General features: G+C 33.2%; 1 protein-coding gene across 1 annotated transcript in view; it reads right to left on the bottom strand.

The window, feature by feature from the left end:
- Positions 1–21633, bottom strand: part of LOC114339927 (E3 ubiquitin-protein ligase SMURF2) — a 135513-nt gene extending 113880 nt beyond the window's left edge. The window contains exons 1-2 of the mRNA XM_028290612.2: positions 21501–21633; positions 21296–21334 (exon numbers count right to left, since the gene is read on the bottom strand). Coding sequence (XP_028146413.1) covers positions 21296–21334; positions 21501–21555 — 94 coding nt within the window. The 5' untranslated portion in view covers positions 21556–21633. The remainder of the gene's footprint in view (positions 1–21295; positions 21335–21500) is intronic.
- Between the last annotated feature and the right edge of the window lie 1576 nt (positions 21634–23209).

Raw genomic sequence — 23209 nt, 5'->3', positions numbered from 1 at the left:
CGGTCATTTATCTATCCAGCGATATAAAAAATTTTAAAATCGGTTGTCAAACGACTGAGCACTTAATTTTTAAAATGAGAGATGCAATGTGGAAATCACATAACTTGTTAGTTATGTTATTTAGGTATGTGATATCCACGTTGCACCTATCATTTTAAAAATTAATTACTCAGTGATTTGACAACCGATTTTGAAAAACTTTATATCGCTAGATAGGTGAATGATCTTTCTTTCAATTTAAAAAAGAATATACTGGGTGTTCCATTAAAAAAAGTCAACAACGTTTTTTTCAAAAATCCGCCATATTTTATTTCGTATTTGAAAGCGATATAAAAAATTCAATCCATTCAGACAAAACTTTTACTAAAATAAAACATTTTAGTGAAAACCGCATATTTTTATCTTGAGCCGTTTAGAAGGTATAGGCAGTTAAAATGGGGGAAAATATAAGTGGACACCCGGTATTTATGGATTACCGTCAAAGGGCGATATGATCAACCAGAAACGAAGATGTGTTTGGTGATATTTCTAGTGACTTTCTTGGGTGTAAATCTGTCTTTTTAGTTTAATCCTCTTGGTTTAAAGATAAAGCTTAGTAGTTTGAAAGCTGTCTTAGTCCAAAATGATAATAAATCAATAATAAATGCATCTCGCACATGCAACAAACATAACAGAAAATTATACAAATTTGGGGATTAGAAAACAAAAACATTTTCAATACCTATGGATTTTATGTGTTGATGGGAAGGCTGTACCTATACTTGAAATAGCACCACCCTGTGCTATCCTGAATATTAGTCCCTTAGAAAGATGAGACTACAATAGATGCATAATTATCTGAATCTTATTTATTAATAAAGAAGTTTATTACAACTTAAATTCCAAGTCAAAAATAAAACTCAACTTAAAGAAGACCAGGGGGAGACGATAAGGCAAGACATGTTGGTAAAGGGGATTAACATCGATATGATCCAAGATAGAATTGTGTGGAGAAATGCAATTAGGGAAGACGACCCCGCATAGGGATAAGGCAAAGAAAATGATGAAACTTAAGTATAAGAAATAATTATTATCTAAATCTTATTTATTAATAATGAACTTTATTACAAGTTAAATTCCAAGACATAAATAAATATTTATTTAATAAAAAAAACTTGAGTATAAGAAATAATTATTAGAATATTTTAATGTAGTGTAAAACTTAATTTTAATTTGGATCCTAGTTGCTTTAAGTAATCCACCACCCAGTGAGATATATTATTTGCTGAAGCACCTAAATTACAATTCTTAGTTACTGTGAGGTTAATTTCTGCATATAAAAATGAAACTGAAAAATTTATCTAAATATAAAAAATGTGATAATAATATTTAAATTTGTAAGTCATACTTATTTTAAGGATTTATGAAATATTACCACAACATTGAATAATAAAGTAGATCAATTAACACAATATTAAATTGCAAATGAGAAGAAACATTTGGATCAAATATGCAGATGTCCAAAAGAGAAATTTAAAAAAGAATAAATAAATAATAATTTTAATAAACAAAGTTTAACTGTTTACAAAGCAGAATTGTTTGATTGGCAAGATAACAGTTCAAGTATATTTTTATATAAAAAATATTACCTAGAGTAAATCAGGCAATGCTGGCAGTACCAAGTTTCTATTGGGGGTACGCTGTAGCTTGTCGCAAGTTCTGCTTGAAGAGCGAGTAGACTAGATATGAGGTGTTTTCGTCAGGTGTGCCTGAACAGGCCTCAGTTTTAACAAGCCTTTGATATAAACTGTTTACATTTTTAGGTTATAGCTTTGTAATTTTGATCTATTTTACTGTTGTGTTGTTTTAATTTTTTCTTACCAAATAAAACAATCAGTATACATTGAAGAAATGTTATAAAGAAATAAGTGAAGTTCTTGGTGATTTCATTGAAATTTTTTAAAGTGGAAATTAGAAGATAATGACTGTCACAATAGAGACAGAGTTCTGAGTTCTATATGTTGCATATAGAAAATTAATGAAAAAATTAAAATCATCTGGAAAATCCATTGTGAACTTACAAACTTGATAGGTATACATATACATGAAGAGTGTGTGTGAAATCATGTATACATGAAAATCCTCATATCTGACAGGCGTACCTGATAGTGAGTGAGCTGGCCTAACACAAAGTTAATTTGAGGTAGAAGAATGAATAACCTAAGTCTAATCTAATCTAGCAATCATTTACCTACATATGTAATAATTTAAAGATATAGCCAAAAAATTATTACACTACTGTCAAAATTTGAATTTGACTAAGCTTCTCATAAAGAATATAATTATGACCAAGTATTGCACAGAAAACTGGTCTTTCAAGCTCAGTATTGTAAAAATATGAGCATTATACAGGGTGTAACAAAAATACAGGTCATAAATTTAATCACATATTCTGGGACCAAAAATAGTTCGATTGAACCTATCTTACCTTAGTACAAATGTGCACATAAAAAAAGTTACAGCCCTTTGACGTTACAAAATGAAAATCGATTTTTTCCAATATATCGAAAACTATTAGAGATCTTTTATTGAAAATAGACACGTGGCATTCTTATGGTAGTAGTATCTTAATAAAAAATTATAGTGAAATTTGGAAACCCCATAAAAATTTTATGGGGGTTTTGTTCCTTTAAACACCCCCCCCCCCCCAAACTTTTGTGTACGTTCCAATTTAATTATTATTGTAGTACCATTAGTTAAACACATTATTTTAAAAACTTTTTTGCCTCTTAGTACTTTTTCGAAAAGTCAGTTTTTATCGAGATATTTTGAATATTTATCAAATCCACTACATATTTGTATTATATGGCTAAGTACGATTATGAAGACTTGGTAATAATATGAAAATTTATTTGTGATTTGCATTTTTAGGTATATTTTGAACCATATTAAAAAAGAAGTAATATCTCGATAAAAAGTGCCTTCTCGAAAAAATACAAAGAGGCAAAAAAGTTTTAAAAACACTGTGTTTAACTAATGGTACCGCAATAAAAGTTTAATTGGAACATACACACACATTTGGGGGGTTTAAAGGAACAAAACCCCCATAAAATTTTATGGAAACACATTAAAAAAGAAGCCGAACTCGATAGAAACTGCCTTATCGAAAAAATAATAAGAGACAAAAAAGTTTTTAGAAATAATGAATTTAACTAATGGTACCACAATAATAATTTAATTGGAACGTACACAAAAGTTTGGGGGGGGGGGTTTAAGGGAACAAAACCCCCGTAAAATTTTTATGGGGTACACAAATTTCACTATAATTCTTTTCTAAGATTTTCCTGCCATAAGAATGCCACATGTCCATTTTCAATAAAAAATATCTAATAGTTTTCGATATATTCGAAAAAATCGATTTTCATTTTGTACCTTCAAAGGGCTGTAACTTTTTTTATGTGCATATTTGTACTAAGGTAAATTAGGTTCATTCGAACTATTTTTGGTCTCAGAATATGTGATTTAATTTATGACCTGTATTTTCGTTACACCCTGTATATTGGAGTTTTAAGTTTTATAATTTAATTACTATATACTGTTTAATAATTGTTATGGGGAAAATTTAGAGAATTCATTTTATATAAAAGACCACAAGATCGTAAATTTTCATCGCCCTGTATATAGCCAAAATTTGTAAATAATATAATTAGTCGTAAGCAGTCTTTCGTGGCAAAGAGGAAAAGTGTAGTGATAAAGATTCTACGAACGGACTTAACAATTCAAAACAATGGAACTAAATTACGATCGGTTTTAGAAAGTGGATGTATTCGCGGTTGGAGTGAACAATAGGACGTTTCTAAATGGTTTCCTCGAAAGCAACGACGGTAAACAGATTTTTTTAGTTTTAGAATAGAGGGTTTTTTCTAGGATATAAGAAAGAAGTTAATTTTAATATCTCCTGGAAATTTGACAAGACAGGAAATTTCCAGAAAGACCAGTCCAGTTTTTAAAGAAGTGATTTTGTGTAAAGTGATTAATTTGGTGGCCGTGTAAGCAGATTTCTGTTGAGACGAAATCGTGATCGAGTCGAGAAGTAAAATCTCCTCGTGTCCGAATAGATTCCAGTTTTCTGTCTGGAACGAGTAGCCGGTTTGTATCAATTTTGCACAAGATATCGAGCTGAGAGAAAAAATCTTGGAATTATAAAGATTGATATTGTTTGTATCGAGTCAGAGACTATATTGAGGAGAGATTTCAAGCGAGTGCTGTTTTGTTTGGGAAACAGTTTGGACAAGAAGAACAGTTGCAGCATCCGAGGAGCACGTGTGGGAGAAACGAGGACAACACAATCCATGAGAAGAAGTTAAGAAGATAGATAAGGTTAGTCAGATTATTTGTGAAAAGAGAGAGTTGTTTGATATTACATACCATATTTGTCTTTTGTCAATTTAACAGTTTTACAGCATAATTTATTCATTCATAAATTCATAGAGGACATAAGCAATCTATTTACAAGGTGAAAATTCCACCGGAATTTTACAAAGGAAGAACAGTCCACCGAAACATTTAAATAAAATTTTGTTAAAAGAAAAGGCGATAGTAGAATTACAGATTATTTTTAGCAGATAAAATATTTTTACGAGAGAACAAAGTTTTAGCATACATTTTGAATCTTATATTTATGGTATAGTATATGAATAAATAATATTTATATAATTTATATGATTGTGAGCATATTTATTTTCCTTGTTTTGTCCTGGATAAAGTAAGCAACGAGAAATACTAGAAGCCACAAACTAAAGGTGATATATTAAAATCAATTAGCCCTGAGAACATTTTTTTATTGGAAAGATTGATTAAATTTTGGTTTTGTTTCCATGAGTAACAATTAAAATAAGTAATTAACTAATTGAATTGGTAAGATGCTGATCAATCTCATACATGAGAGAAAATATGGAGCATAACAATACATATCTGGACCTCTGAGGTAAACTAACCTGTCATTTCAAGCAACTGTGTTTAGCGTGTTTGCAACAAAGTTTAGAGCTCTTAGTTATAAAAATCTGATATATCCCATAAATGTTTGAAAGACAATAATGAACACATTTTAATGATAAAATATAACCAATTTGTATAATCCAACTAATCAAATAAGTGGATTAAAGGAACTTATTCAAAACAACACCATGTCAACATAATGTAGTTTACCTCTGAGGTTTAGATTTATGGAATAAAAATAATCCTAAACTTTTTATTAAAAATTCTAATTTCCAATTCTAATATATTAAAGTACTTAAGAGGAAACAGTAGCGATCAACAGGTAGCGAAAACGCGTTCCAAGATTTCGGCTGTAATTTTGAATATTTTTTCGAGATATTTGGCACACGTATTCGTAATATAATAAAGAATGGCGGTACAGAGCCCAATTTGAAAAATATATAAATATGTGGAAATTACTCTGTAATTAAATACAATATTAAAAAAACGAGCCTATACCGCCATTAACAACAACAAAAAATACACTTTCTTCAAATAAACTTTTTTATCCGATGCCTAGATTTTGTGTCATTTTGGAACTACTAAAATTGTTTATTTCATTAGTAGTTCCAAAATGACACAAAATCTAGGCATCGGATAAAAAAGTTTATTTGAAGAAAGTGTATTTTTTTGTTCTTCTTAATGGCGGTACAGGCTCGTTTTTTTAATATTGTATTTAATTACAGAGTAATTTCCACATATTAATATATTTTTCAAATTGGGCTCTGTACCGCCATTCTTTATTATATTACGAATATGTGTGCCAAATATCTCGAAAAAATATTTAAAATTACAGCCGCAATCTTGGAACGCGTTTTGGCTACCTGTTGATCGCTACTGTATCACCTTAAGTAATTACATCATTTAGTTTTATTCTACACTACCCTCTACCCAGTTTTTTGTTATCTAGGCTATTTTGTGGCTATTATTAAACCTACGTAATTATATTGTTAATTGTTTGGATACTCAATTGTCAAAATTATTATTTCTAAACTATTAAAAATGGTCAAACTTCACTTTGAAATAATTTAAGACTTTCACACACCATCAAGGATATAATTAGTCAAAACTGTTAATATATTTTATAAAACATTTTAATTTTTAGTAGTTTATTAATGTCTAATTTATAACGAAGATATTTCAATATAATCATACAAATCATTGTTATAGAAGGTTCACAAATATAGTGCCTTCATTATCCTAATGACCTCTTAACCTTCGGATGACCAAGAGGAGTAAATTTTTACCCCAATATGTTTTTCTTTAATAAATTCAGAAATATTTTCAATTTTTAACTCATTCTTTTTTTATTTTTTAAACTTTAATTTCACTCTAGGTACCCTCATATTTTGTAATAAAAAAATTCCCTATATTTTACGAATAAAAAATATTTTCTGAATTTGGGGTCAAAAGACGACTCCCCTTGGCTTTCCAATCTATTTTTAGACTGTGCCTGTTGAATTTGCCCTGTAAATAGATAAATATGAAGACTAAGAAAAAGGAACATCTTTTTCCTTTAAGCTAGTTACACCCTTTATACAATAATCTCGACCGCATGAAGGTTTACATATAGTCGCCACAAAGCAACAGTAGAAGATGGCATATCCTACTGTTGTACTAGTGCACCGATCAACCAGTTAAGTGATATTGGACTGATGTGATGTGTATGTATATACGCATATACGGTGCACTCGTGCAACAGTAGGATATGACATATCCTACTGTTGCTTTGAGGCGACGATATTCAAACAGTCTAGATATGGTACTAACAAAATTTTCAGAAGATTCTGTAGATACAGAGCCAACTAAAATCCCAGAAAACGTGGCCAATGTAAAATTTTCAGTTGATCATCCAACAGTAAATTCACATGAAATGTAAACATTTTGTCTGTAAGGAACATTCCAATGTTAAAAAAAATAGTTTGTTATACCTGTGGAGACGATCATCCGTTTAAGAAAAAAGGTTGGTCATCGGAAGTTTAAAAATGGTGGTTAAGTAATACCTAAAAATAGTCCACCTTATAAATCTATGGTTGAAAATTTGTAAGTTATCAGGACTGCCTTAACCCCTTCCATACGGTGATGCACCTGTGTGCATCATGCTTGACTGTCCGCTATATACAGTGATGTATGTAAGCTGGGGTTCGCCACTGGGTAACCGCGGGAAGGGGTTAAATTAGAACTTAGCATGGCCCTTTTCAAAGTTCATTTAAAACACTACAGTGTTTATTGCTTGTTTCACCACTAACCACAATTCTGAGTAAGTCTAGGCACTATAATTGAGAGTCTGTTATAAATAATAAGTCAATTTGATTCTGTCAAACTTTGCAGATCTTAAAAAATGTGTAAGATATCTAGACAATGCAAAAAACAAGACCTTGATGAGTATTAAAAGAATGTTAATACATTGGCTGCCATGAGACATAAATGTTGTGTCTCATGTTGTTTTCAACAACAGCACGTAACACATCTTAGTTACCTCAGTGGTAATTCTGCATTATAGCCGCATGAGCCTCAGTTATTGTCTCAGTCTTATATAAGCTATAAGGGACTGAAGGATCACAGCTGTAAATGTTCAAATCTGTTTTTGTAAGTTGCCCTGAGTGTAGTAATATGTGTGTATTTATTTATTTATTTATTTATTTATTATTATACGGGATAACCCCATTAACAGAAAAATTACAGTTAAATATTAATACATTTCCAAAAGGTAATAATAAATTCAATGTGTTAAATATGACTTAATTAATCTAAAAAATAGAGAGTTAGAAAAGTATAAAAACACTGAAAAATTTCATATGTCACGAAAATTAATATATAACATAAATATTGACTACAAAAAAATATACAACATACAAACATAACACTTAAGAGTATAAAAATAACATCACAGAGCAAGAGATCTTTTTAATTGATTTAGAGTTATATTAAATAAATCAAGTTCGTAATTATTTAACAATCCCATATACCTATCAAGTGGGTTGTGAACGCCATACAATGTTCTATGGAAAGGTATTTTAAACATATTATGGTAACGGAGAGCTTGATAAGGAACATTAAAATTAATCTGACTTAAAAGATTGGGAGAATCTATAAGTCCATTTATGATCCTAAAAATGAAAACAGCACCTGCTATGTCACGGCGTACCTTAAGTGGAGGTAGGGACAACTGTTGTTCAAGAAAAGAATAATCGTGATTGACAATGATAGTTTGTGTATAGTAAGCACATGATCTCAAGAATCTATGTTGTATTCTCTCGATAGTATCAATATGAGTCTGGAAATAGGGTGACCAAACCACAGAACTGTACTCCAAGAGGGACCTTACTAAGCTACAGTAAACAAGCCTAGTAGATTCAATCGAGAAGAATTTTCAATTTCTTGTAACAAATCCCAAAAGTTTAGATGCCTTCACAGATACAGCATTTATATGCTCCACAAAAGAAAACTTCTCATCCAAAACAACACCCAAATCCCTAACGGAAGATACATATTCAAGTGGCTGATTATTAATGATGTAACCTGATTCAATTCTACTGACTTTCCGAAAGAAGCTTATAAAACAGCATTTCCTGGCATTCAAGAAAAGTTTGTTTCGAACACACCACTCCTGCAGTCTATCAAGATCCTCCTGCAACAACGCCTGGTCCAACAAACCATCCACAGGTCTCCAGAATTTCAGATCATCAGCTAGCATTAAGCATTTACTATTCAAAAAGCAATTATTTATATCATTAACAAAGATGATAAAAAGAAGCGGAGAAGTATGGCCACCCTGAGCAACTCCGGAGCTTACTGTAATAATTTATTTATTTATTTATTTTACGGGCAAGCCCAATTCTACAAAAATACATAGTGTACAGAAAAAAAACAATAACATAATATAATATAAAAAACAGACATACAGAAATATAAATATAATATTAGAAGTAAATATGTACTATGAAATAATATCGTCGCCTTAGTACTATAACTTGATAACTCCAAAATTGACGTTTTTGAGATAACTAGTTCACAAGATGTATTTCATTTGCCTCCATATTGTGTAAAAACTTGATAGCTCACTTCAAACGGGTTAAGTATTTATTTATGATTGACGAAAGTTGATAAAACTCAAATGCCACTAATATTCAGTGCTAAAACTTGACAAGATAAGTTATCAAGCTATTATTTAATCGAAATAATCGTGAATACGACATACACTGAATGCTATAACTAGATAACTCGAGTTATCTAGTTTTAGCACGTGTTTCTCTGAAACCATTGAACTTACCACATAATTGCTATCTGTTTATTCGGTTCATTTTAATGCAAGAGTTCGAGAATTGTTAGCAGATCTGGCAACCCCCAATGGCAGAGGGCTAATTTTCAACAAAATAATGTTTAAAATATTAGTTGTGTTAATAAGTTCACTTATATGCGACTTAGCACAACATGCGACATTACCAAATGTTAACATTATGGTAGTGCTAAAAGTTGATAACTTTAATTTTTCATGTTTTTTTCCATATTGGAAAACAAATTTACACCATATTCCTAAATAGATCAGTTGCCAAAAAGTTAAGGAACAGTATTTTAGAGCCGCAGAGTGAATTCCGTATTTACCAACATCATGGTAGCAGCACAAATATCTTTAAAATCTTTAAACTCGTTTATCTCAAAACTACTAATTTCGAGTTATCAAGTTATAGTATTAAGGCGACGATATCATAAAACCAAGTTAACAAATTACAAAACCAAGTTAACAAATTACAGACGCTTCACTCAAATATTGATCCCATCTAAATTTCTTTTAAAACGACTGATGGAGTTGTCGAACAGTTGTAAATTGCAAAGGGAGTTTGCTAAATTCAAGACTCTGGGTACGAATGAAAAAAGTGAATAATTAAACCTGTGGAATGGTACATAAAATGTTCGCACTTGTCTAGTGGTGCGAGGTGGTACAAACAGTGCGATCTTATTAAGTAGTTGAGAACAACTGCATATACCATTTAAGATCTTGAATAATAGCAAAAGGTCCCTTTGTTTTCTCCTGCTTGCAAGAGAAGGGACCTGCAGTTGATGCTGCCATACAGCGTAATCTTGATAGGTATGAAGCTTAAAAGCAATGTAACGGAAGAAACTATTTTGGACTTGTTCAAGTTTCCTAATGTAGACCAAGTAGTGTGGGGACCACACTGAAGAACAATACTCAAGGTGAGACCTGACCAAAGAGAAGTAAAGAACTCTAATACTGGATATGTTTGTAAAATCACGAGTTGTTCTTTTTACAAAACCCAGCATTTTCATAGATGTTTGAATGACATTGATGATGTGAGTATTGAAACAAAGAGAGTTTTCCAGTGTAATCCCCAAGTCCTTGATTCTATTAACAGTGTTGAGCAATTGGCCATCAATGTAATAGTTTGATAATATTGGGTGGTGAGTACGGTTAAAGTTAATTACATGACATTTGATTGAATTAAGGTTCATACCGTTAAGTGAACACCATGCAGAGAGGTTATTCAGTTCTGATTGCAATATGGCAGCATCATAATGATTTTTTATAACTTTAAAGCACTTCAAGTCATCAGCAAATAGCAAGGCGTTACAATCGTGAAAACAGTTGGTAATATCATTAATAAATATATTAAAGAGTAATGGACCCAAATGGGACCCCTGTGGTACACCTGACTTAACTGGAAAGGTTTGTGAGTAAAAGTGGTTTACTCGAACTTGTTGAAATCTTTCGGTTAAATAACTCTGTAACCACTGCAACAAAGGTCCACTTATGCCATAGGAGCTAAGCTTTTGAATCAGGAGTTCATGATTTACTCTGTCAAAGGCCTTGGAAAAGTCAGTATAAATTGAATCAACTTGAAGTCCCTCCTCCAAGGCTTCAGACAGAAAATCAACATAGGTCAACAAACTCAGTTCAGCAGACTTACCTGTAGTAAAACCAAATTGCTGAGAGTTTAGGATCCCGGAGCTATCGAAGGTGAGGAAATCAGTTATAATACTCTCAAACACCTTTGGTATAACACTAAGAATAGATATAGGGCGGTAATTACTAATATTAGATTTATTACCAGATTTATATATTGGTGTGACATAAGAAAGTTTCCAAAAGTCCGGAAACTGACCTACATCCAAAGATTTATTAAATATATGAAACAAAGGTCGCGATAGTACAAAACTGAATTCCTTAAGAAAATTAGGTGGTATACCATCAGGCCCAGGACCCTTGTTGACACTTAATGATGAAAGCTTTTCGTAAATTTTGGAAATCTGGATACGATATGATGAGATATTGAGTTGAGACTGAATATGGTCAACATTGCAATTTAAAGTAATATCACTATAAACTGATGAAAAGTGATCTGCAAATAAGTTGGCAATATCATTGCCACATGAAGCTACAGAGTCATTCAGGGTCATTGAGTCAGGTATACAATTGTTTTCACGCTTGCTACCTACAAATTTCCAAAAATGCCTTGCGTTATTTTGTATAGAAAATTCGGTGAAACGTATGTAATTGTCATAACAGCATTTAGATAGATTTTTACAATTTGTTCTCAGATGACAAAAATCAGCATAGCTTTCAGGAGTCTTTAAGGTTTTATAAATTTTATGAGCTTTTATTTTTTCCTTTAACAATTGCTTAAGCTCAGAAGAATACCAACAAGGAAATTTCTTAGTACTAAAATATTTAACTGGAGTGAAATGTTCAATGAGAGAGTAAATAATGTCATAAAACATAGCGATCATGTCGGAAAGATCTCTACCACGAAACAGGTTATCCCATTCTATATATTCTAGACATTGGTGAATTGCTGGAAAGTTTGCATTAAGGAAATCATAATAATATTCGTTACCAGAAATTGACCTATCAAAAACATTAAGCTGCAATGATGTTAACAGAGGAGGATGATGAGAGTCAGGTGAAACCAGAGCATCGTCAGCTTCAGAAATGACAAGCTCTTCTGGGGCCAGGATAAGATCCAGAATAACACCCCTGCTATTAAATATAAAGTTACATTGAAAAAGATTATGATAAGCACACATATTTGAAACAACCTCAATGGCATCAACTACAGCTAGAGGTGATGAAGTTTGTGAGGTTGCAGAAGAGCAATAATCTTCAACTCTCCACCTAGCTGAGGGGAGATTATAGTCACCAAATAAGTGAAATTTCAGGGATGAAAACTGTTCACTTAGAAGCATCAGTTGGTCAGCATGAACTTGATAGGTGTAGGCTGGAGATTGAGGTGGAATGTATAGAGCTCCCAGAATAAGTTTGCCGTGGAACCGTACAAACAGCTGTTCAATAGAAGGATCAGATTGGATTCGTAATGATGAATATTTCTTTAAAATAGCTATTAATACTCCACCCCCTCTAAGAGATGAACTAGAGGCAGGTGTACGATCCTGTCTATAGATATTGTAATTAACAAGACCAATTTCAGCATCAGCAATGTCACTATTGAGCCAAGTTTCTGTAAGAATGATAATATCATAGGTACAATTAAAAACATTGAGGCTTAATTCAGTAAGTTTTGTTCTGAGACCCCGGACATTTTGGTAATAGACTGTAAACTTGCCCAAGTCAGTAGAGTTTAAAGGTTTTTTTGAATGATTTTAGGTATGTTATTGAAATACTTAATCGTGAGATTAACCTCTCCAGCATTTTGTCTCTCTGAAAGCTCGGACCTAAGACTATCTAAAAGCTTTCTTTGGTTAGGGGTTTGATCTAAAATAAAATATATCGTTTTTTCACGACTAACTGTTTGTTTGTTTTTAATAACATGAAGAGCATCACTTGCTGAAGAAAAAATTACTTTAATGGGACGATGTCCATTCTTGTTCACATTTCCAAAGCGTAAGATTTTGACTTCATTTGTGTTGATGGAGGCATGGGCCTTTGATAAAATAGATTTTACTTGAGAAGCATCTTCAGAAGTGTTACTTAATTCAGGAAGATTAAAAATGAGGATGTTTTTAGATCTTTTTTCCCGTTCATGAAGCTCGTTTACCACATCATCAACAGAAAATGAATTAGCACCTTTTTCAGCCTTAAGTTTTAACATGTCCTGTTTCAAAGCACTAAGTTCATTTTTAAAATTGTCAATTTCCCTAATAAGTTTGGGTACACTTTTAAAAGATAAACGACAATCAGCACAAAAATACATTAAGGTTCTTTTTTGGATAACAACAGCGCGTAGTTCAGAGGCGCATAAACCAGTACAGTGTTCAGACTGGTGCACAGTAACATGGCAGCTATCACATGCGACAAACTTGTCAAGAAGATCATCATTACAACTGGAACATTTGCTAACCATTTTAAAGTTGAATTGGAGATATTAAGTTCACTAATGAAGCAAAATCAAATTAACACCTGGCCTATAATGAGTAAAGGTTCTGCTTGCTTAAATTAAATCCATATACAAGCCAAACTCATTAACTGGCCTATCTTCAAATTACCTTATCAGAACTAGTTTTTTGTAGAATTAAAATTTTTAGTATTTTATTTTTAGCAGTATATTGCAAATTACACAAATACCTCAAAAATAGGACAAAAACGGATACAGCCACTGTATAACTCACAACTTTGTCCACAAAATGATATTATTTTCAAAATAAAAGACTCACTTTAAACTATGAAATTCAAAGAATTTTTAGGAGCAGATGTTTTGTGTCTGTTGTTGACAATTAGTTTTTTGTGACTTTTGTGAGTTTAATGTCAGATAAATAGCTACCAATCTTCACTCGTTGAGTACGCCCCGATGAGGAGTTCTTAATCCACTCGACAAAGTTAACATCAAAACCCACAGACACCAGCTTTTCCAAGAGTATCTGGTGATCAACACGATCAAACGCTTTCGAAAAATCCGTGTATATGGCATCTATCTGTTTACGATCCTCCATTTGACACAATAAGTCAGACTGATACTCGACCAAGTTCGTCGCAGCAGACCTTTTTCGCAGCAGACAGGCTGTCAAAAAGCTTGGGTATTGCAGACTGAATGCATATGCTGCGATAATTTTCAATGTTATCCTTTTGCCCATTTTTATAAACAGGTATAACGTAGCTCTCCTTCCAAGCAGCCGGAAACATAGATGTCGCTAAAGACCTGTTAAACAGTAAATGCAAAGGTATGACTAGAGTACAGACACACTTTTTCAAAAGATAATTAGGCACACCATCAGGACCAGCTGACAGCTTATTGGGAAGATCACTTATACTGTCAAAAATTTCAATTAAGAGCGGAACCAGAGACATGCTAACTGTAAATTAGGCATACTGAGCAAAAAAGTGTAACGCACTGCAGTCGATTGGTGGTCTATCTCTCTTTTTAGTAAGCAATACTGCTAATATGACGGACAAAGATGGCTAGACCACTCAAAATGAATATTGACCAATGGGGTCCATGGCCACTTGCCAGAGGTAAGGGCAACGGCTCGTCAACGGCTGTTGACGGACTGACAGAAAACACTAAGGCCCAATGGACCAAGAAATTGATTCCAAACGTAGAGTCATGGTACACCTGCAAGTTCAAGAGGACGAATTTTTATTTCACTCAATTTTTGACCGGGCATGGGTCCTTTCGGGCATTCACCCACCGTATCGGGAAAGCGGATAATGATCGGTGCCGGGCCTGTTCGGTGAGGGAGGATGCAGAGCACTGTGTTTTCCGGTGCGGCGTCTTCGCTCGCGAACAGGCCAGGCTGTACGGCAGATTCGGAGCCGACGCAAATCCAGATAATATACTGCAGCGCACTACAGGGAGCAAGGCGGATTGAGTTCCTCACGGAGACGGTTACACGTATTATAAAGAATAGAATAGAATAGAATAGAATAGAATACTTTATTGGTATAGCTTTACAGCTGCCATCATAAAGATGGATATACACGTCAGATATACAACACAATATAGTCACAGACACATAATCAAATACCTATACATACACTTAAATTTTAGATTTAACATAATGTACATTGATAAATATGAAAATTATTAATATTAGACAGAACTCATAACAGCAATCTAGTTGCTAAGTATTCTTCTACACTGTAGAATGCATGTTTACATAGTATACTTTTCACAACTCTTTTGAATTTCACCGGATGCAAAGATCTAACTTCATTTGGAAGATGATTATATAGCCTGACCCCCACATAATCTGTGGACTTCTCAAATTTGGATAGTTTGTGACCAACAGTAACAAACTGATTGGCATTCCTAGTTGAGTATGCATGTAAATCAGAATTTCTCTTGAATGAATGTAAATTATGCTTAATATACAATATGGATTTCAAGATATATATGGAAGGCAACGGTAAGATATTGTTATTAATGAAAACTTGCTTACAAGTATGCCCAAAAGGAATATTGAAGATAAGTCTAATAATTCTCTTCTGTTTAATAAACACTGTGTCTGATTTTGTGGAATTACCCCATAACGTAACATTATAAGTAAGGTGACAATAAACCAAAGAATAATATACATTAATGAGAGTTTTAATACTGAGTGTTCTCTTCAACTGTACTAAAGCATAGAATGAACAATTTAGTTTCTTATTAACATATTCAACGTGAACATCCCAACTCATAAACTGGTCCAAGAATACACCTAAAAATTTTATGTTTGGAATATTTACAATTTCAGGAATAGACACAACTGGCATATTTCGTTTGCATCTAAAATGTATATACGATGTTTTATCAATATTCAGTTGTAGCAAGTTTTGTGTACACCATGTTTGGAATAATCTGATAACCCTTGACACTCTATTTTGAAGCTCTACGTATGTATGTGCTGATACAATCACAGATGAGTCATCTGCGTACATTACAATGTGGTCATGAGTAATATGATCGGGTAGGTCATTGACAAAAATAAGAAATAGCAGTGGTCCCAACACAGATCCCTGCGGCACTCCTACATCTACACTGAAGATGTCTGACCTTTCCTTGTTTAATTCAACATAGAATTTCCTCTCCAGAAGATATGAGTTCAATAAATTTAACATGTTACCTCTTATTCCGTGGACATACAATTTGTTAAGGACAAATTCAAATTTAAGACTGTCGAATGCTCTGGAAAGATCAAAGAAGATACCCACTACAAGAAGACCATCATCAAGATGCCTATAGACAGATTCCATAAATACTTCAGTAGCCCCCTCTGTTGATCTTCCGGATCGAAAGCCATGCTGTTCTGAACACAGTGCATTATTTTTGTCCAAAAACTGTATGATCCTAGTGTAGTAAGCTCGTTCAAAAATTTTTGAAATTACATTTAACAAAGAAATAGGTCTATAATTATCAATACAAGTGTGATCGGATTTTTTATATACTGGAACAATTTTACTTAATTTTAGGTTTTCAGGAAATTCACCTGTGTTGTATACTAGGTTAATTAAATATGCCAGCGGTTCTGATATAACATCCTTGATGTGTTTGATCATTCTTGTGTTTAATTCATCATTTCCAAAAGAATGTTTATTTTTAAGACCACAAATAATATCAAGAACTTCATCAGATGTTACTGGAAAATAAACAAAACTGTCTATAGTCCACCTATGTGATAAAGTACAGTTTTGAGGGTTATTGTCAAGCCTATTTTTTAGTGCATTATTTTTGTCATTGAAATGGCATGCAAAATATTGAGCTAAATTTTTATCATCTGATATTAGTTTGTCTTCAATTTTGAGTTTAATTTTATTAGTACTTTGCTTTCTCCCTATAGTTTTATTTACTATACTCCACATAGTTTTTTGTTTATTATTACTACTTATAATTTGAAGATAATTGAATTCCCTTTTCTTTTCAGCAATAAGATTATTGTATTCCTTCTTGGTAGCTTTATACTCATTCCAGATGTTACTATTATTAGAGTTTTTAGCTTCATTAAATAGGTTTTTTAATTGTTTACTCCTAGCATATATGTCATGATCAACCCAACCTTTACTTTTATGCACGTCCTTACCTATTTTACTTTTAAGGGGACAGTTTGAAGTAATAGCAAAGTTTAAAGTATCCATAAATTCGATAAAAGCGTTATTAATATTACTTTCATTGTATACCTCGCAAAAACCAATCCTCATTAAGTCTTGTTTTAGGATGTCTAAATTATTATCATTTAAACACCTAAAACACTGCTGTTTTATATTAGATTCCATCCTATCCTGATTACGACCTACAACAATGTCAAAAATAATGGCAAGATGGTCACCCATATTGGGTTGATTGACTTGACAAGTATGATTCATAGTGATATTATTAGTAGCAATGTAGTCAATTTTTGTTTTTGTTACTTTATTGTTATTCATGAAAATACGTGTTGGTATATTTGGGATATTAAGAGACAAACCAAACGATTGAAAAAGATCATCTAATCGAAGTTTTTCATTGCTCTGAATTAAGTAGTTGATATTAAAGTCTCCACAGAGATAAATTTTATCAACACGGTTGTGAAAATGACCTAAAATATTAAAACAATTATTTATAAAAGAATCTAGATTGCTGTTAGGCGTTCTGTACACATTAATGACTAGAAATTTACAGTTACTGATTAAAATAGTCACAGCACAACATTCAAAGCTTTCTTCCTCAGAGAATTTACGGCAATCAACGACTGAGACTGCATACTTGTCTGTCCCAGATTTAGATAAAATAAGAGTTCCACCATGTATTTTATTTTTTCTAGTAAAATGGGTTACTAAAGTGTACCCTGGGATATAAATAAGATTAATATTATCCTCATTACACCAGTGCTCCTGAATACATAGAATGTCAGGTTTTTCAGCATTAGAAAAAAGCTCAAGATTTAAAAGTTTGTTTGTTAAACATTGTACATTAACCGAGATTAACTTCAATTTAAAGTCATTTACTATACGTGAAATAGTTGTATTGCTTGAGGACCCACCTAATGCGACAGCGTCCTCCTCATCTTGAAAAACGAGACTAATGCTCCGCTGGGCCAGATTTCTCGCTTCCATGCATTCTTAATTAAGTCTCGTCTAATGGTCACTTTCATGGATGCATATATGTCAGGTTTTTTGGACTGATGGATTTCGCATTTTACGCCATCTAAATGATTTTCCAGGAACTTTTCTAATTGCTCCGGTTTTGTGTCAGGCTTTAGGCGAGTCACATGTAGGTTGATCATTTGTGGAACAGCCTCAATGTTGCAAGGTGACTCGGTACTTCCAACTAAGAACTTCCTCTTTTTTCTATGAGCTACCTGTGTCCACGCACCGTTGCTTGAAGACTCTGAAAGAACCGGAGCATTATTTTCAGTGTTCAACAGATTATGTAAAACAGTTTGAGTTTTGGCTTCTTGCATTGCGGCACTCATTTGTCTTGATGTAATGTATTTTTTTTCATTTGGCACTTCATTTCCAAAGTTTGTCGATGTTGAGGATCGCGCTAGCGTTCCGTCTGCAGGAATTTTAGTCACTACTAATTCAGTTTGTTTACTATTAGTAAGGTCATTAACATTTTGTAGTTGTTTATCATCTTTACCAGGGGAAGTCCAGTTTTTTCTTTTGTCAACGTTAATTACCTTGAATTCAGGTTCTTTAGTTTTTTGTTTTACTTTTTCTTCAAGGAGCTCGTTAGTTCTTTTTAACAATTGATTATTATCAAATAAAATTTTATATTTTTCCTCTTTTTCACTTAAAATTGTTTTTAGAAAATCAATTTCCAACTGTAGGATATGTGCATTTACCTCTTGAGTATGACTTACTGAGTTTCCTTTGGGATTTTCAGATTGTTCACATGTCTCACATACAATTCTAGTATCACATAACTTTATACATTTCTGCTTTTTTCTTGATGAACAAGATAAATGAAAAATACTTCCACATTTTATGCACACTATAACGTTAGTAGTTTTCTGGCAACATTTGAATGCTTTTTCCTTAAAATTCTCATCATTTACAGAGAGGAGTAATTTCACGTGCGCATCGTTCGGCGCCATCTTGAATAAGCGAAGAAAGCTTTGTTAGAACGGCAGCAACAAAACGGGTATAAAAAAAAAATTAAAATAAAATAAAATATCGGTAAAGGCAGGTAATGGATAAAGCCAGTTTTTGCTTAGTGTATATAGAGGTATGTAATGCGCACCTAGGTATAGAGTACAAGTAATTTGTGCACAATAAACAAAAGGCGACCCTTACATCGAGGGACGCCCCCCCATGATCTTTATGATCTCTTCCTGTATGTCTTCGATCCTACAAAGGATCAGAGAGTTCCCATGAAGCACTACTATATTCGGTAGGCATCTAGGCAATGCAGTCACTAGCAGGAAGATACTCACCATAGTAGGCACAAGAATCTCCCCATCTCTTACCGCCTTTAGGTGGGAGCATGGCCATAAGACAATATTTCTGACATCTTCTTCTTCAGACAGCTTGGGATATCCCCATGCATCGCTCTCTACAGAGCCCGTCCAGGGATATCCCGGGTCGGAAAAGGGGGTGGTTTTGGTTGGTAGGCGGCTGGTTATGGGGTGCACGCGGGATGCATTGACCACACGTGGTTGGTGCATCCTGGCGTGTTCTCCTCTCCTGTCCGAGTCCAACAGTACTAGGGACACCTTCCCTAGTCTGCTATGAGCGTTCCCCGCAGTCCAAAAAAAAAAAAAAGTTGCCCTGAATGTAGTAATATGTGTGTAGCAGAACCAGAGACATTCTAACTGTAGTTTAGGCATACTGAGCAAAAAAGTGTAACGCACTGCAGTCGATTGGTGGTCTATCTCTCTTTTTAGTAAGCAATACCGCTAATATGACGGACAAAGATGGCTAGACCACTCAAAATGAATATTGACCAATGGGGTCCTTGATATCGGCGTTACACCTCGATGCACAGAGCGACCCATAGCTAGCCTAATCTAGAGGTTATTATATCTATGAGCGGAACACACCTCATGAGAGGGATTGTCGACTTCAGCTGTCACTTGTCTGGAGGCCGGCAACTGGTTTTGGCCAACGAACTGTCAACACTGATGGAATGGCCCGGTCCCATTCAAACAGTGAAGCTAGATTGGCACCGACATAAAAGAGAGAGGTCCTAGAGAGACAGAGAATTTGTCAGGTAAAATTTGCTACAACTACAACCAGAGTTGCCAGATGTGATTTTATAAATCCCCCACTTAGAAACTGAAATTCTCTCAAATTGAAGCTCAAATCACCCAAATTTAAATTTTTGCCACATTTTAATAAATTAGTAGTCAAATGTAGAGAACAGTAAACAAAAATTATACTACTTATCAACAAAGGGCCCTGGAAATAATTCATAGATCCTATCTTCTTCAATTATATGAGAGTATAATATACATTTCTATGTGTACATTTGCAAATTTAATTTCCCATGACCCCTTAAAATCATCAATAATTTTCACCCTAAAAAATCTCCCAACCATTTCTGCTGTGAGAAGTTCCCCTATACACTTTCAAATTACCCCAAAATTGTGGGAAGATACCCCAATCTGGCAACCCTGACGTAGCTGACTAGCACTGTCAATTTGTTTGTTTAGGAAAGATGGTGATTATCTTCCCTCCTTTACCTGATTATCTTCTATCTCATCCTAGCGCCATTAAATTCACTTCATAGCGATTCCATCAGTGTTGATAGTTCGTTGGTTTTGGTATACATAATGGATTATAATGGTAGATGAATAAGTAATTAATAAAGTACATAGTGTTGGCTTCATTTAAATAACATTAGAAACCACATTATAACACTGAGGGACCGATTTTTTAATATGATGGCAGTCAACGTGTTAAATATTGGCAGTCACTTGTGAAATGAAGTTTCTGAAGTATGAAAATAATTATGTATTGCAAATACTTTTACACCTTAAACAACAATGTAATAATATTGTGCATACTTGTATTATTCATGACAATAGACTGATGTAACTGCAATAATATTTTTAGTCTAGCAATAAGTACCAAAAATCATAAAACAATGTTTGGTATCTATAGATTAAGTGGCCTAATTTTTATTATCATTTTTGCTATCTTTATACCCATTATTCATTTATTCTAACATCGTAATTCAAATATAATTAGACAATAATTGTAGTTTTAACAAATGAATATTTTGTAAACAAATGGTACTTATTCTGTATAGTAAAGTACTTTTTAACAAAGCCTACTTGAAAATCGAGTAGTTTTGCTATAGAATAAATGCAAATCCATGTTAATTTTATGCCATCCTTTGACAACCAAACAAGAATAATTTATAATTGGAACACCCTGTATCATTTAATAGGCAAAATTTGTACTCACGAAATAAATCCTTCCTGACTAAGTTTCTAGCACATAAAACTGCAAACAAAAAGTGAAATTAGATTAAAGTTTAGTACACGGGATGTAATATGGATTAATAATCTAGGAAGTAATCAATGAGGCCAAGTTAACTTGACGTTTATGAAACAATGTTTCATGCTGCTAAATGATTCACATTTTTGTTAATACACTATATTTTACTCACTTGTTAATCTAATTTTTTGTGCACCATTACGGCGATTTGATGGTGCGTTGGACATTATTAATAAACTATTTTTATTGTCCTCATATCACTACACGTTAACTTTTTAACGCCATGTTGATATTTTAATTACATTTATTACGAAACACATAAAACAACATTGTGAAAGGTGACATATGACATCAAACGACATACTGTCAACAAGAAATACGTGGTTTGATTGGTTATACATATTTGACTTTTTGAAACTGAAATAAGGCAACTTTATATACACCTAATAGACTAAGAGCCGGGTAAGAAAAATGTGCTAATCATTTTAGACAGCATAAGTAGAGTCCGTAACTTAAATAAATTTACAGTCCACAACTTAACACATTCCCTGTCAGCGATATTTTCATATACGTGCCTCAACGGGCCACCATATACGTTTTTATTTTGTATATAGAGCCTTGCAACTTGGTTATTTCGTCAAAATAATTTAAATTTAAGAAACCATACATCATATATCACATATATCAACTGGAAAAAATTAGGGGAGGCCTATGTTCAACTTTGGATGCAGAAGGCTGGATGATAATGATTTTTTTTATTTATTTATCCACGGGTAAACCCCATTAACAGTAAAAATACAATAAATATAATAAAAAAATGAGGTACAATCATTCATTAAAATATAAAAAGTAAAAATAAGAAAAGCAAAGGCTTGAAAAATCACCAGGCAAGATGAAATCACCATGATGATGATGATGATGATGATGATGATGATGATGATGATGATGATGACTTCATATATTTATATCTTCTAGGCCATGTTGTTCTCTTAGTGTGCATTTAAACATGCCGTTAATAAATAAATAAACAAAAAAGTGTTGGTCCCATAGGACCAACGTGGCCCATAAGGCTTTTCAACAACAGTCATTTGTTTCGAGCTTCTCTCGTATGTTATATAATCCGTGTATACTATTAATATACACGGATTATACGAAATATGACAGAAGCTTGAAACAAATGGCAATCGATGAAAAGCGCTATTAAGGAAAGCCTAGCGTTGGTCCCATGGTACCAACGTGGCAGGGAACGTGTTAAATAGTAGAACCTAAAAGAAAGGTATGAGCACTATGCCTTCAATTTTCAATGGCATATAGGTTAACGGTGGAAAATCAAACTTACCACTTATGGACCGGATAAAAAATAATTAGGCAAAATACCCGTATTCCCAGAATTCAATATTTTTACAATGTATGTCATGAAAAATAAGTGCAATTTTAACCAACCACCCCCCTCCGCCAAAATGAATTTTTGATAGTGGGAGAGTGGGAAGGGGATAATGGGTTAAAATTGCTGAGTCTGATTCTTTAATAACATAGAATGTAAAAAAATAAATTCTGGGAGTGTGGGCATTTTGCGTATCTTAACGGGGTACCCTTTAAGTTATTTATCTCATATACAAGTTCAAAGTTTGATGCACCAATGTCGACCAATATGTGTCACTGAAAATTGACAAAATAGTGCTCATACGTTTTCTATTAGATTGTACTATTTAAGCTATAGACTCTTATGGTGCCTAAAATTATTGGCAAATTTTTCCTATACGTTTCTTACTCCTATATGATTCTATTTTTATGGTTTCATATATTTCTAATAGTCCTGTCGCCAGGGGGGTACAACGGCCTCCTTTATTCAGACGGACTTACCCAAGTTTTTTTATGTAT

The sequence above is a fragment of the Diabrotica virgifera genome, chromosome 3 (assembly GCF_917563875.1).
Source record: "Diabrotica virgifera virgifera chromosome 3, PGI_DIABVI_V3a".
NCBI classification, from domain to species: domain Eukaryota; kingdom Metazoa; phylum Arthropoda; class Insecta; order Coleoptera; family Chrysomelidae; genus Diabrotica; species Diabrotica virgifera.
Note: the sequence above shows the minus strand (reverse complement) of the source record. Positions and strands in the feature narration are given on the sequence as shown.